The sequence below is a fragment of the Lampetra planeri genome, unplaced genomic scaffold (genome assembly GCF_965212315.1).
Source record: "Lampetra planeri unplaced genomic scaffold, kcLamPlan1.2.h2 scaffold_1098, whole genome shotgun sequence".
NCBI classification, from domain to species: Eukaryota; Metazoa; Chordata; class Hyperoartia; order Petromyzontiformes; family Petromyzontidae; genus Lampetra; species Lampetra planeri.
Genome location: NW_027613808.1, coordinates 3,540 through 20,873, shown reverse-complemented (window position 1 = coordinate 20,873; position 17,334 = coordinate 3,540). Strand labels below are relative to the sequence as shown.

At 40.6% G+C, this 17,334-nt stretch overlaps 1 protein-coding gene across 1 annotated transcript; it reads left to right on the top strand.

Moving 5' to 3' along the window:
- The first annotated feature begins 9,667 nt into the window (after nucleotides 1–9,667).
- Nucleotides 9,668–15,027, top strand: HPN (hepsin). Its single transcript, XM_078621629.1, has 12 exons — nucleotides 9,668–9,692; nucleotides 11,733–11,840; nucleotides 11,920–11,961; nucleotides 12,202–12,331; nucleotides 12,409–12,528; nucleotides 12,643–12,683; nucleotides 12,932–13,097; nucleotides 13,212–13,399; nucleotides 13,911–14,006; nucleotides 14,173–14,315; nucleotides 14,449–14,613; nucleotides 14,983–15,027. Exons 1-12 carry the CDS (start codon nucleotides 9,668–9,670, stop codon nucleotides 15,025–15,027), a joined length of 1,269 nt encoding a protein of 422 aa, XP_078477755.1.
- Nucleotides 15,028–17,334: the final 2,307 nt, after the last annotated feature.

Genomic DNA, 17,334 nt, shown 5'->3' with positions numbered 1-17,334 from the left:
GTAAATTATTATTCAAAAATAGACTATTGCACCAGTCTAAAATTAGACTGAGATGAAATGTTGGTATCCCAGTATAAAGTCACTGTCCTTCTGGTTTTCATCCTCCTCAGGCTCTGGTCTGTGTCTGCTGGTGACTTATCTCTGTGTTTATTCAAAACCACACAGGAGTGACCTAGCTGCTAACTGCTGACATTAATTGGACAATATTTTTTCCACATCATTTTCATGCCTGTCCTCTCCAGTAGGCTTCCCGCTCAAGTTTTGTGTTCATGCTGCGTGTTAAGATCATGCAAATTCCATCCGCAACAGGTCAACGGGAGCACAGAAAAGACTCAATGTTATTTATAATACATATTTCTTGTTAAATATTACATGATTAATTCCTGGCAGCAGAATTGAATGCCACATAAACAAGTTGAGGAAGTTATCAAAAAGCCATGAGCCACATATTCCTGTCACAACTTTTGCAATGTAAGTTCTTCTTTTAAATAATTTCAGTCCAGCTGTGCGACAGCAAACTGAGACGCTAGGTGTCCACTAGTCTTTAGTTGGTAACTACCGTAAATGTAACAGCACCAGAATATATTGTTAAATAAAGTCAACGCATATATGAAGTAGCTGAGTGTAATAATAAGAGGAAACTTGTCGGATATTGCTGATAGAAGAGGTCTTCCTCTTTAAGTTGCTGTAGCAGTCGTCTCAGTGAGGACGTATGACCGGTGTCTCGATGACTTCTTTCTCCTGGAAGGACATAAAAATAACTCCTGATACAACTTCACTAGAATGTGTATATGTATTTTATGTATTGGAAGTAACTGTAATAACTGTTTAATACAAAAATGTGTATTGTATCATAATAATACTAATATTACAAAAAAATTATTATTATCAAAATTTTCAGCTCAGGATATTTGTTCACATTTATTATATATAGAAAAAAATATATCAGCACATTGTCACGTATACCACACAGTGGTTTTGGATGGCTTGTCTCTTTTCATCCATTGGACCTGAAAATTCAAACATCATTTGAACCTGACCTGACCTTGAGACTGACCTTGTTATAATAAAAGCAAGAACAGCCATGACAGCCAGTAGGACGGAGATGGTCACACCAACCAACACTCCTGTGGAGTATGATGGGCTTGTTTCCGCTGTGAACAAACCAGGGGAAAGAGAGCGATATACAGTAGGTATATTTATGGGATTTATTGAGAAGAGGATGACCATGTAGTTTGCATGTCCACTTCGTGTCCAAATTGGACAAAAGGAATTTCAGCTAATTCACAGTAAAGGTTTATAGTATCTCATTATGTTCTGTATATTTGACCAAGAGCATCCTTGTACTCTCATCTGCCAAAATACATATCTGAATAATATACACAGCCAATGTGGCATGTCTTTCAAATGTCTTTTAAGTTTCCATTTATTGAATCCCGCATGTTTAAAAGTGACATATGTAGCCATTGCTTCAGTTTTCTTGCTTTATTGGTACTGTATACAACCATAAATTAGTCTTTTTTGAGTTAAAAGGCTTTTCCAGCACAGGTGGGGTACTTCTTCAGTGCTTGTTGCAGGATTGTGCAGCAAATGTTGCTATTACTGAAAATGGCAACGTACCTTTGGACCTTGGGACCGTTACAGCGTACATTTGTGCTCCATGTCGGTTGCGAGCCACACAGCAGTGCTGTCCGTATTCTTTAGCAGTGATATTTAGGCTGCTGAGTGTGCGTCCTTTCCCCGTGTGTGTTGCCAATGACTGCCTCCCAGCATATAAACTTGTGTCTGCTTTTGGGAGACATGCTGCACCCTGGTACCAGGTGTATATGTGCACAGGAGGGTTAGCATCACTGTTGCACGTCAAAGTTACAGAGGGCTCCTCCTCGTCCTGTTTGCCAGAGACCCAGACTGAGACAGCAGTGTTTCGAGGAGCATCTAAACAATGAGAAGGTCAGAAGTCAATAACACCTGGCGACAAGACTTATTTTAAACCACATTCTAAACTTCTAGCATTCAAGGTAAAGCGTGAAAAAATATGTCGTTCCACCCTGTGTGATTTTTTTCTTTTGAACTTTTCTTGCCCCACAACAAAGACAAAAAAGGTTGACATAGATCCATCCTCACTTACATTGTACATCAATTTCAATAACTGATGAGTTCTGCACTTTATCTCCAGTCTGTATCTGGCAATAGTAGCTCCCAGAGTCATCATATGTAACATCACTGATGCTCCACATCTGTCCAGTATGACTTGGGGTGCTTCTTGTACTTTTGTACCATTGGAACTGGGCCTCAGTCACGGAGCTGCAGCAGGCCAAACGTATTGTCCCACCCTCAGTGATGTCACCGGTGGGACTTGATACTGTAACTGCACTGATGGAGTCTGAAGAGAAGATGTATTAAGAAATATATGAACGAATAACAAAATTATGAAATCACATCCTTTTAGTATTTTGCCGACCATCGTGTTTATGTCTATTCACATTCAAATGACTGAGTCATCTGAAGGATTATTAATACGAATTGTCCTGCAATTTCCCTTTGGGGATAAATAAAGTACCTGTAAGTATCTGTCTTGTTAATCAATCATCGTCTCATGAATGTCCATTTTAACTGGTGCCCTAATATATACAGTATATATAAAAAACATGCACCCATTGAGAACAGATTTCAGTGATATTAAGTTAGTTATTAAGATTAACAGTTTATCATTAGACCGATTTTATATTGACGATACAAGTATGTCAGGAATGTGACAAACCCACAATAATTACAAAATCCTGCCCTGAAACTTTGTGTTTCTCAACACCAACCTCTTAATTCCTCACAAGCTAAGTCTTTCCAGTTTCAACAAATGTAAATGGATCTTAAGACCATGTGTTTTCCGTTCAGCTGAGACAAGTTGATGAGTGATTTATGATGAAACCTGCTTTCAGTTTTGGTTCTTCCTCAAGTCAAGTGCCTGTGCCAAAGAGTTTTCACAGAGGAAGTGCACTAAAATCCACAGCATTATTTTTTCCTTTAAAATACTACTAATTACGACCAATAGGTACATAAACAAAGAGTTAATTAATACTTTATATATTACAGATAATGTCATATTTCATATGTAATATTATATTAATATTTATCAAAACAATTATATCCCCACCTGCCACCAGGAGCTGTAAGCCTCTCTGCTCGGGCATCTTCTGCGTTGTATGGTTGGTGATGAGGTAAAACACATAGGTTCCAGTGTCAGACTGCCTTAGATCTGAAATTCTCAGTGAACAGTTCTTGGTTCCAAGGTCTCCAAGATACTGCACCCTGTTGTCATAGGATGGGTCTGGGAAGATGCCATCACTGTGGAATACATATCTGACACATAGACAGATAAATGTGTTTATATGTTTGGCTCTGCTCAGCTCAATCAAACTTTGTTTTAAAATTTCTGTCAGTTTATGTGATATTTTCACTAAATCTGATCTCTGGAACGGGCCCCAGGTCAGTGCTTGTTTGTTTAAATACCTTGGTGTAATACAGCGGCTTTCTTCGAGACACCACATCTCAGACAAAACTTTATTCTGTTGTTGTTCTTCAGCTCCCGCCAACCTAACTCCACTGGACTACAGAAGGAAGCATAAACAACAACATACCAAACTAGAATGGATCCCTTATCAAACCACACAGCTGCAGCTCAAGTCTTCTGCTTGAAGGCATCTTGAGTTACCTTGCTAGAACTCTGAGGGTATTCATAGGAACAAGGGAGAACCACAGAGGCACCAGTCACAGCACAAATAGGTCTGGAGGGAAGATGAACTGACCAATCACTCGCCAGAATACCTGAGGGTGTGTGGAAAAAAAAAAAAAGAAGAAACAACAGTTTTGCTGTGAATTACTTGTGCCACCAAAATGTTCTCTCAGGTCATTTGAAGAGTTCAGGGTTTAAAGAATCCTTGCAGCCTGTCCTCAACTGCTTCAGAAATAATAAACATATGGAATATAAAGTGTCTGAATCTACATGAAAACAAAACAGATGTTTTCTTGTTTGGATGATCTGACCAGGCTTCAGGCTTTCATGTATCACATGAAAAAACAATGGGTGTCGTAAACTTGACAAACACATTAGTTCTGTTGTTCAGATATGTTTTTAGCTGAATCTTCCGACCAACCAGGTCAAAACTGCCAGACGAAGGGGTAAAAGTTAATTCACGCTCTTATCGCGTCTCGTTTGGACTACGATAATGAACAATCTGCTCCATTTACAGTTGGTCCAAAACGAAGCAGCTCATCTCCAAACTGGAACAAAGAAGTGTGAGCACATAACTCGATGGTCCTCGTCTTTTGATGCAAGTTGGGACCAAGTTCTAGCTGCTGTTGCACCCACAACTTGGAACTCTCTACGTTGCATATTTGCACTAACCTTGCAGCTTTTAAATCTGTGCTAAAAAACTAATTTATTCTCAATGACATTTGGCTGAGGAAGGACCACAGATTACAATCTAATTGTCATTTGTTTCAAATTGTTTATATTCTCAGTTGGTCAGTACTTTGAAAATATAGCATACATGAATTGCTATGCTGAATACTGCTATACTCAAAATTCTGTCAAATTGTAGCATTACTTGACAAACTATTGATAAGATACTTGGCACCCGCCAATCGAGGCATTATTCATTTTCATTGATCACAAATGAACCGCCGATGGACTCAGTTACTCAGTTTAACTTAGATATACTTCATGTTTCAGATGGAGATCCTCTCTAGGACAAAAGATCTACACCAACTCTGTGCTTACCTTTCAGAGAGAGTGTGAACAGCAGCCAGCAGCTCTTCACTATGTCTCCACACATCTTCTCCTCTTTCTGTTCTGGTGGCTTATTTCGTACGTGTCTTCTTACTTTCCACCCTCCTGCCTCTATTCTTCAGTAATACATGTGTGCCTTTTATTCCAGAGCGAAGATGGTCTTACTTCCCTTTTTATTTCCTCTGTTTAACAAGGAACTGGGACGTTGAATCGCTAACATGCCAGTGTTATAAAGTGCAAAGGCAACTCGTCTGTGTGGGGTTACATTATATAATGTATTGTATAATGTGTGTGTATATGTGTGTATGTAGCATTTCTATTTGAGTATGCGAATAAATAATGTATTAATATGTGCACATATGGTGTATTTACACTACAGTTCAAAAGTTTGGGGTCACCCAGTCAAATTAACACAATGTACCATTAGTAACACAGGAGTGATGGATGTTGGAAATGGCCTCTGTACATCTGTGGAGATATTTCAATATAAATCAGCTGTTTCCACATTTTCAATCGTCATTAACCAAATTAACAACGTTTGGACTATTTGGTAATTTATTTTATGTTATCTTGGAAACAAACCAGCGCTGCAATGTGTGTGTGTTTCTGATAGTAGATGGTTGTAGTATTTGTGTGTATTCCTTTATGAGAGTACTACATATAACATGAAATCTTGCTTGTCGCGGTTTTTCGGTGAGGACAGTGCGTTCACCTGCGACAGGTGAGCCGATGGAGCGGTCCCTCTCTCCCTCCCTCCCTCCCTCCCTCCCTCTCTCTCTCTCTCGCCACTCCAGGAACGTCACTTGACGTCAGACGCACCCCCCCCCCCCCCCCCCCCCCCTCGCTAAGAGGCTGACCGCTCACAGGACGACCACCACATAAACCGACCTAAAACTCGGAAAAAACAGCAAAAAAAAAAAAAAAAAAAAAAACTTCAGATCTTGTGTCCCGTTGGTCCAAACTTTCCAGATGTTTCTCTCCGTTTTACTGAGAGCGGGCGCCGGTGGTTTTGGTTGATGGTGGCGGCTGACCGTCACTGAAAAGTTTTCCAGCGCTTCTCGGGGGTCAGTAACCTGTGAGGGGGACAACAAAAAGGATTTCAACTTTGATTTATCGCGGTGGCCAACAGCCTCGTTATATCATTCCACGTTCAGTCTTTTTTTCCGTCTGTTTTCTGAGTACCAGAGTGGACTAGAAAGGATTTCATTGCGCCACTGGACTACACCTGCAGCACGAAGACACAGGTGGGGACACGGTGCAAATCACTGTTAGCTAGCTCCGTGTAGCCACCTAGCCCTTTTTCAGGACACTCCATGCATTTTGTCGCGGTATTAACACACACAACAGCAACTTATTAGGTCCAACAGTTTATCATGCTGACGCCCTTTGGACCGTTGAACCAGCTGGAGGACAGCACATTTAAAACAACATACTAATGTTACAAATATATGTACATGATGAATTTAGAAACGATCAATAGTGTGTAATGTCACAGGGAGCTTGTTTACACTGCTAGTACTTAAGGGGTGGTTTTATTATATCTGTGTGCTGTGCCAACATAGCATCAATGTAAATGTCATTTAAAGTGTAGAAGTGTACTTTATATCTGTCTTTTCTTAATAATGTGTGCTTTGGTCATTCCAACTAGATTAGTCCTGAGAACAGTATGTACCAACGGTATGGCGTATGATGACCAGCCTTTTCTCAGCAGGCCAAAGGGGCTGTGAAGGACTGAGAGCCGCCGTTGTGGTGAATCCGAGTAAGAAGAACAGACGGGAGAAAAACGCTGTCCTCAGCTGCTCTCTCATTATCACTGTACACAGATGTATGCTGAGAAAGTTGTAGCCCAGGGGAAGAGGGGTGAGTGCACATCACACACACACACACACACACACACACACACACTCACACACACACACACACACACACACACACACACACACACACACACAGACACACACACACACACACACCAATAGTTGCAGTCCTGTGCGCTGGTCATGTTTTCTGAACCGCACATTCACTTGTCAGTTAACCATTAACTGGTTTGCTCAAAGCTGACTGGTTATGTGTCTCTGATTTCCTCATTATTATAAGTATTAAAGTATTTTTAGCCTTTAAACTCTTGTACAGCTAATTTGCCTTTCTTCGTTAAAACCCAAATAAGCGATAACTGAAAAGAAGTTATTCATTATCTGTTTGCCATCCGAATTGGTAATATTCATTGTGGTAGACACATGGTGCTATGGCACCTTCTCTTTCTTGTTATTTTAGATTGCTTATATGAGAGGTGAGTGCACTGCCATGATCTTTTTAATTCATTACTAAACAAAATATTTACAATTACACACAATAACCGTAAATACAACATAATATGATATTATGGCTCTCCAGCTCATAATGAGCTCCCAGCAAGTTGTTTCACGCTGAAATGGAAGTAAAGATAACAAACATGCTAGCAACTCCAAGACTCACTCGCCTTTCTACCTTAGATGTCTGTGAAGGTTCTCCAGGTCATGGTCTCTCGGTATCTTGCTTGGTTAAGTCGTAGGCAACTAGACTCGTAGTTTGAAGACATTTCACCACTTATCCAATAAGCTTCTTCAGTTCTGACTAGTGGGGAGTTCTACACGGATGAGTGACGAAACGTCTTAAAGCAAACTACAAGTCCAGTCGCCTACGAATGAACTCAGCCAGATCCTCTTTCTAGAATTAATACCTACAGCCCTTTTTTTTTTTTTTTCGAACTAGTAGATTTGTATTAAGAGTCAAGAATGTGGGTGCCTACCTTGAATGTGGGACAAAAGGAAATGGTGTCCGCTGTAAATCTTAAGGTATGAATAATCCATTTCTTCTGTTGCTCTCATCAGGTCGTCTTGGTCATTTAGACCTTGTGCTACTGTCGAACATGCTGGGCTAGATGTTTGCTTTTGTAGCTCCTGTTGCCTGAAAAAAGGGAGTCCACCCAGATGTTATGAATCAGACTGTGGTGGTCTTTCCTGTGTGTAATTACAAGGGAAACAGAAACACTTAGAGTCTAGCCGAGGAGTGGCACTGATGATGTGGCTTATTTTATGTGTGTAAGACTGGGTGGGACATCTCCTATTTTGAGAAACAAGCTGTGATTATGTTATGATATGCTTATGCACCATCTCTGTCTGAACAATAGGAGAATAACACGGGCATTCACATGTAAACACGCCCATCACTCATGGTTGGGTATCTTTCTGTTTGCATGAATTGTACGATTGTGTTTATTTTGATTCTGCCATAACTACCATCACAGGTGTGAATCAGAGCTGCTGTGGTGTCGTCAGCTGAGTGTGTGTGTGTGTGTGTGTGGTCTACTTCTGTCTACTTCTGTGCTACTATCTGTGCTTTGTCTACTCAGGAAGAGAACAGACCTTGCTACAGACTCTTTTCTCCTATGTTGAGTTAAGTCTGTCCTTGTTTCTTATGGACCATATATATGGAGTAGTTTTTTTAATTTCGTTTAATAATAATATTTGAAGTCAGTGCTTCTATGTAGAATGTGCAGAAAAATTAAATGCGGATGCAATAAGCTGCTGAGTAGTAAGGAGACATAATTAGGTGGAGACAACTTTGCGTTAAAAAGAGTTCATGTTAACTGTTAACCAACAGTGTGTGATGAACAGTGACTATGCTAATTAACTAACTAACATGTCAGAGGTACCGCCTCTCTTTTAAGAAATGCGCACTCTCTAAAAATCTGATTTTAGGACAGATTTTATTATATTAACCCCGCCATACACACACACACACACACACACAAACAAAAAACAAACAAAGGTAATATTTACTGTTTTTTGAGAAAGTTCTGTTTCTATGTATCTTGGAGACAAAGTGAGGTGCCCATCCCTGCAGGGCACGGTATTTGTTAAGTGTCCGGCATCCCACAGAATGAGTAATACACCAATTTTCCACTTTGCTGTCCCTGTGTGTCACATGACAGAGAATATAAATACAATATGGTTTATATATGATCATGGGAAAGAATGGGGCAGTCACAAAAATGATTCATTCTTTCGTTTCAAGCTCTGTTTTTGGTGCAATCACTGTCACCACAGCAACAAATGGTGTTGGCAGCCAATGCAAAATAAACCAGCTTACAAAAGTTGCCTTTAGACGCCACATAGATGTAGAGCCAATGGTGGACAAAGTGCAAAACTCAATATTACTCCATTACAAGTGAAAGTTGTCAAGTCAGATTATTACTTAACTAAAAGTACGGGTACTTTTGCATCAACAGTACAGTACAGTTCTAGTTTTTATTTCATTGAACTGTTGCAAACTGCATAGCACTGAAGCAGCCTACTGTGTGCACTGTTTAGTTATATACCTGCCAAATTAAGAGATTTTAGAATTGTAAAATATTCTTAACTGACAAACAGAAAAAGGCCACAGAAGCAGCAGAGCTGATGACTGGTCTTCAACCTCCATTCTGTTTTTTCCTGGTAGTGTCAACAGTTACATTGATGTTCAACAAATGTTAGCAGATAATTGGTGTGACCCTAAATGAGAGATGTGTTTTGTCCCTGGCAGCCAATTCGAAGGGCTTCTTCTTCTGTTGTTGAATATCAGTTTGGGCGAACAGCATTTAGTTGTATTATCACCACCTTCTGAAAGGAGTGTGGATCAGATCTCTAAATCCATTTTTTTTCTTTCGTAAAACTGACATCACCTAAGTAACAGGGACATTGACAGAAATGTTGTGGAGTTTAAAGCATATTTGTCCAGAGACAGTATCAATTGTCAACGCATATTGTCACACTGCTGCTCAAGGTTTTCATGGTGCTTCCACTTAACACCACAAAATACAACCGTAACTGTAAAAAAGTAACTCTGAAGACTGATTAAAAGATGCATGCACAGGAGGGGCGCTCAGGTAGGAGTGGACACAATAGAGTGATTGTTCCGTTCTGCACAGCAATTAAGTAGCACACTGTGTTGGGGGGAAGTGAGAGAAGACAAAGAAAAAAAAAGCAGTTTGGGAACAGTATAGGAGATTTGTCTGTGTCTGACTCTGTGGGCAGAACTGGGTACCTAACTCAACAAACATATAATGACAATGTTATTATAGACTGGATGCCTCTGCAAGGAGGATACAAGACATGGAGGATCACATTTAGAGGATATTAATAACATGATTGACTGCAATAGATATATATTGACTAACCAATATCATACATGTTATTGTATTGTAAGAAATCACCTCTAGGTGGAAGAAAAATTAACACATAGGTGATTTTTGAGTTCATTGTGACATGTTTACACATCTGTCAATCACAATCGTGCAAAATACAGTCACGGAATATTGCAGTTGGCCTGACATGCACGGTGGCTCTGTCATCAAATCACATATTCTCTTGAACGTGGCTGCGGTTTTTCAAACGGCTAATTACCCTCTTCTTTACCTTACTTACACAGGTAAATTTCACACGCAACAGTGAATGAATGTATATATAGGCAGCTAGAACTGCGAGGGACAAATTGGGGACAGTTCATGGGAGATATCTTGTTCAGTTAGTTTGTACGTGAAGTCATGAATATCATACATGAATAAGACATGCAGACTGTTACATATCGGATATCGAATCTGTGCAGTCATGGTGCTGTTCCACATCACAGATCCAGTAGGTTAGTATGTATTTGTGACAGAAGAGCGAGAAAATAGAAGCAGAGCAGGACACACTGATGTACTGATTCACTGTGGATGGAAAGTTTAAACTGACACAGGTCAGTGCCAATATATTAAGAACATGTTTATCCCTGTCATTCAGTGATGAAATTTCTAAAATGCCCAGATTTCCAAGGGGAGTCTGGTGCAGCTTACCTCTATTGACAGGCAAATTATTATTCAGGGAGTTATTGGTTACTGGATGAGTCACCAGCTCCACAGGTCCACATAAAAGACAGACAACCATTCACACTCACATTCACACCTACAGGCATTTTAGAGTGTCCAATTAACCTCAGCATGCTTTTGGAAATGGGAGGTACCCACACCGACACGGGAGGAGCATGCAAACTCCACACAGAACCACCCCCAGATCAGGAATCCATCCAGGGACCTTCTCGCTATAAGGTGACAGTGCTAACCACTGTACCGCCGTGTCACCCCTATCATTTAAGTTGTTAAGGAAATAATTGGTCCTGTGTTTTGAGTGTTGATCAGAGCTGTAAGGTGGGCTGTCAAAGGTTTTCAGTTTGTAAGGGTCACTCATAAGTTTTGGACCCCCTGGTGTAAAACAATTGAGTAAAATGTGATGGGTAAATGCTTGGCTGGTTGAGATCAGACTCTTTATTTTTTTCTTTCTTTCTTTCTTTCTTTCTTTCTTTCTTTCTTTCTGACTTGCATGCAAGCGCACAGACATGCTGTAGGTGCATGTGGGTCATTAACTCCATCAGGGGTGTCGAACTGCGGTCCTGGACGGACGCTATACTGCAGCTTTTAGACGTCACCTTGCTCCTGCCCCACCTGAATCAGTGTCTGTGGAGGTCTGGTGAGGCCTGGTAACCAGCTGATGATTTGGATGGCGGCCCTCCAGGCCTGGAGTCTGACACCCCTGAACTATATCCTAGAGTAAAGGTTTGTTCTTGCTTTGTGCGGAAATGCTCGACTTTAGACTATTGATCATACCAAAGTGAGTTGTACTTTTCAGTCTGTGCCAGTAAATGTCCTGTTTATGTCCTTTGTCCTGGGACTGTTATTCGGCAAGTCGGCTTAGTCTGATCATTTTGCTGATATTTGTGGTATGGTGTAGAAACTGAGCCAAAATGAATAAATCCCAACTTCATGAAAGTCTTGGAATATCTTCTTAAAGTGCTACAATTTATAAATGGTCCTCTACTCAGCTACCTGTCTGTGTTTGTTACGTAGTGTTCAGTGTTCCCATGTGACATACGTGGATGCGTGTGTATGCAGGGAACAGGGGAATCTCTCTGACCTGTGTGTTGACCCCCTGCCGAGTGTTTGGGGTGTGTATGACGCTGATTATCATGGGAGCCATTGGAGCAGCAGTCTGGGCCGTAGGTCTGTGAGACACACACACACACACAGATAATTTGCATCACTATTACCTTCTATCATGTCAACTGTTGTTACTTTGTAGTGTCATATTGCACCATGGAAGAAGACACAGGACTCTATGATGGTGAGTACCAGGACTACATTTTCATGACCAAAGCAAAATGTTCTGTATCCATTGTCATATAAATTTCATTTAAAAAAATCGGAAACAGAGCAAAAAACTGACTATTAGACTGTTCAGCAAAATATTTTCAAAAAGTATCAGACCGTTTTAGAGTGATCACGTCTTTGTTTATTTTGTGTAATTATTTACAGCATCAATGTCAAAATCAAAATGTAATCAACTAAAATCTGTTAATTGCAGTTCAGGTTAATTCTGCTGACCAACATCTCAGAGTCTTTGACTCAGCCCAGAGGAGGTGGCGTCAGGTGTGTTCCTCATCGGCCAATGAGCTGCTAGCTGGCGTCAGCTGTGAGGAAGTCGGCTTTGTAAGGTGAGATCATGTTCAAATTACATTACAATGTTTTCATGCAGCATAGAAACAAAACAGGCTGTGTGCGTCCGTTTTAGTGTGATGAATTATTCAGTCACCTCAGTGCCTGAGGCCAGCGGAGATGGAGGAGAGTTCTTCTGTGTCCGAGAGAAAGAGCTCGTCTATGGCAAGAAAATCAAAGACTCACTGTTCCCATGGTAACGGCACTTGTCTTACAGTCGTCTAAGCTCTTAATGTCTTTCATCTTCTCATCAGCAGCGACTTGACATCAGCTAAAGATATTTTCTTGTAATTTTCTCTCTTTGTTTCAGTGAATGTGAAAGTCGTGAGGTTCTGACACTACAATGCCAGGGTGAGATTCAGTTCCAGATCATCACTCATTCACTTTCACACTCGTCACAAACTTCCACTTTACACACTGTCTTATCGCAGCTTGCAGTCGCCCCTCTTTCAATGTTCACCTATTGTTCTTAATTCCGCTGTATATTTGTCTATTTTCTTGCCACTAATCATCCGGTCTTCTTCATTCCCTTCATTTGAAATTCTCCCACTGACTGTTCAGTAGTCACATATCATCTGTCAACATGTCTCCTTTGCCAGATTGCGGTAGACGGAGTTTTGCAGCTGACCGGATAGTAGGTGGTGTTGATGCCAGACATGGCAGCTGGCCTTGGCAGGTCAGTTTGCAGTACGATGGAGTGCATCGATGTGGAGGATCCATCATCTCAAACCGCTGGATTGTCTCTGCGGCTCACTGTTTCCCTGAGTATGTAACTCAGCTCAAATAACTAAAGGTTTTAATATTTACTGATGCTATTTATTTTGATTTCACTCTTAAAACTGGAAAATATCTCTATGTCTCACTGTGTCTCTATGTTAGACGATACCGAATTGTAAGCCGCTGGCGTGTGCTGCTGGGCTCCATCTACTATAAACCAGTCAATGCCAACATGGCAGAGGTGAAAACCATCGTTTACCACAGCTACCTGCCCTTTGTCGATGCTAACATTGATGACAACAGCAGGGACATTGCTGTGCTGGCCCTCAGTCAGCCACTCTCCTTCAATGGTAGGACACCGTTAGCTCCAAAACACAGGCCTGTATGTTTATTGACAGGGAAACATCTGAGGGTTTGAGCATCAACCTCACTGATGTTAGCTCATTAGCTTCAAAGGGAGTGCACTGAAAACTGTCAGAAAACGTATTTAAAGGGGCAGTGAGGATGATGAAGATGGCTCATGGCAAAGCTGTGTCACTATCTGACAAGCTGACGACAGCAAGACGATAATTGTGTGAATGTGAGAGGGTGTGTCACTGAGAACATGAAATACAGCTGAAATATGTTAAAGGTAGATAGAAGGCTAGGTCTTCCTGAATGAACATTTGCATGAGCTTGCCTCTAAAAGCAATGCCATTACTGACACCTAGTGTTAAGCATCTGCAACAACAGCAGCGTGGCGTTTATTTGAGAGCAGACCAATGTAATAAAGTGATGAAATGTTTCATTGAATGGTCTTACCCAGTAAACTACTGTAGTACATTGTCACTGAATTATCTCAAAGCATTTTCTTGTGTGTAGAATACATCCAGCCTGTTTGCCTGCCAGCATATGGTCAGAGACTGATAGATGGACAGATGGGAACAGTAACAGGCTGGGGAAATGTAGGATACTTTGGTGAGTGGGTGTTCCTTTACGACACTGAATATCAGCACTTGACCACAAACCATACTTAAAATGGAGCTATTTTGAGCACTATTTGAGCACTTAATGCATGTCAATAAATATTGACATGGATTATGTACAGATGTTTATAAATGCTTTTGATACTCATCTCTACCAGATCATCAATCAGATGTTCTCCAGGAAGCGAGTGTCCCCATCATCAGTGACGCTGTCTGTAATGCTTTGGATTACTATGACAACCAGATAACCACCAGTATGTTCTGTGCTGGATATGAAAAGGGAGGCACTGACGCATGCCAGGTCAGTATGTTACAGCGAGCATTGGTTGAGGATCATCTTTGCATTGAGTGACTGTCCATTGGAATTAATATGTGGGTGTAAACGTCTAATATCTATGCAAATGAATACGTTTTGATTGCATGCATGTGGTCAGGGAGACAGTGGTGGCCCCTTTGTAGCTGAGGATTGCCTGTCAAAGACCAGCCGGTATCGGCTTCTTGGGATTGTGAGCTGGGGAACCGGATGTGCGATGCCGAAGAAGCCCGGTGTTTACACCAGGGTGTCCCGGTTTCTGCCCTGGATATCAACAGCCATGAGGGTAAGAGACTGTTTATTTATGTATTTATTGTGTATTTGTTATTTATCTTATTCTATACTGTATGTCTAATTATATCATAATAATGTGTGTGAATTACTCTGTACTGGCATTTATAGGTAGGTACCATATATCAGGGAACCATGGTAACCCCACCCAACAGAACTGTCTCTAGGTGTGAAATAATAAAAAAATATATGATAAAACAAATATATATATACTGTATTTGTCATCTTATCTTGTACTGTTTATCTTGTACTTTTTAATTAAGGAACTGCTGTAAGTCATTACCTGTGAATGAAGTCTTACATGTGCCCCCAGACATCAGTTTACTTCTTGGTGACCTTGCTCTCATCTCTCTCTCTCCTACAGAATTATCAAAACTCACCAGGGGTTCACAAAATGGCCAGAATATGAGATTTCTGCACCCATATTCTGATTTTTTTTCCACTCTACCGTGCCAATGTGAACAGGCCCTGAAGCTGTGAACGGTACTGACCAGGGGGATGAAGTGTGTGATGTCCCCAGCATTTTATGGTTCCCTCATACTGTCACTGATGATACCAGCACCTGCTTGACTACCCCAAATCCAGCATCTGCATAACACATTAGCACACAGACTGACCTCTAAAAGACATGTGGAGTCTAAAAACCCCAGAGTAAGTAGTCCAACTATAAACAGAGCTACATCCTGAGATCAGCTCATAAGATCAGAACTGTTCTCCTCGGCATAAAATGCCAGCGGAGTATAATCTTTTTTTTTTGTCTTTTATTTTTAAGCTGCAGTCAGGGTTGAGGGACATTTAATATTAGTACAAAGGGGGAGATCGATCATGCTGCTCCACAACTCCTCGCAGCAGCAGCAGCAGCAGCCGTGTTGACGCACCCAACAAACAGACATGAATCTGCAAAAGCAAATGACCGTACGCTCATTCGCTCAGATCTGTTTGTCCCATCTGCCACCAGCAGGGAACATTAACATTTTACATTGTTGTCTGTCAGTATCAGTATTTGCTGCTGTTCATTTTAAACTTTGGTGTGTGATCTGTTGAAAGAGAAAAGGAACAAAAACATGACTTGCCAATATATCCAGACTGATTCTGTTTGCATTTGTGATCATTAACAATATGACATTACTGTTAATCATGGCCAAAAGCATTCACCACCGTAGGTCTTTAATAACCCTACACTTTATATTAATTTCATACTCATTTCTGTTGTTTGTCGTAGCATACGTACAACTTGGACCTCCTTACAGTTGCCTCGTGTGGTTATTGGATTTTTCATGTCCAAAACTCCAGCAGTGTAATTATAACTGCAGTTCAATGCAATGCAGTGACATTTTTCACTTATTCCTTCAACATTTTATTTCCTTGACCTCATGAGGTTTTCCATGGAGTTTATGAAATAAACCAGTACATAAGGAAAGGTGGTTCTGTCAGACTGCAGGTTTCTTTTATTCTTTTGTATCATTTTCACCCACAACACATTTCCTGTCAGGCCTAAAATTAGTTCAGGTATTTTGCAAGAACAAAGACGAGTTGCTGCAGATTAATTATAGCTTGTACTAGATCTACTACTCAATTCTGTCTTGTTTTTTGTTGCTGTTTTGTAAATAATAGTCCATATGATGTTTATGTAGAGTGCAATAGTGTGCCAACAGTGCAATAAGAACCAAACTCAGATATTACTCAAAATATTAGATAAATATTCCTGCAACACTCAAAAACAGATTTGTATGCTGTTGTATCAGTGGTTGGTACGGTTGTAGTCTCTGCCTCATTATTATCATAACATAAATACAATTTGAATAAAAATTTGATATTTGAATAAAATTTGAAATTGACTCAGAATGTATTATGCACTTTTCAAAAAGGTCAGTCAAATAATAAGAATAGTGTTTTGATCTCAGCATCTCTTTCCATGTACGATGTTTGCAGCACTGTGACATTAAAAGGCCATTTTACCTGTGTTCTGTCACCTGTCACCTGTACACCTTTTTTTTCTGGATTTTTGTTTGATAATTTCTAATTCTAATATAATCCCCCCCCCCCCCCCCCCCCCGTACATATACACACACTACACAAAGGCCAGCATTCATTATTGTTTTTTCTCTACAAGGACAGAGAAAAGCTTATTGCTCAGAGCTGTTGATGATGTTTTTCTTATGTGATGTGGTTGGACACATCTCATTTCATAATGGTTAAATTGAACAGATAGTAGACTGCCATCAACCCTTATTACACACACTTATCACTTATTGATTGGTTATTGTCAATAATTGTAATTTGTTTTATTGTCAATATTTCTAATATTAGTTATGCAAATCTGGCATGAGTAACTTTACAGTTCATACTACGAAAGTAGTTGTAGTTTTTTATATGACTTTAATTTGTTGGCACTTTAATATAAACACAATCTCTAATGTTAGCAATTGAAGTACATACTGCTACAAAAAGTGTAAATTAACACTATTACTTCAACCCAGACCCGTCGGGGCCCCGGGCCCCACTCGGGCCACCCCTGCCAAAAACGTCTGGACACGCCACTGGCCTGTACTCTCACTGTGAACCAGGGTCTTGCAGGCAGCTCGCAGCCGTGAAGGTGGGAGCAGTGAGACAGGACCCCTCCCCTTCTCGTCACCCTCCGACCCACAAACACGTTTAGAATGTTTGCAGGGACGCGTTCTGTCGTCACATCGGCGGTTTGTCCACGCACACTGGA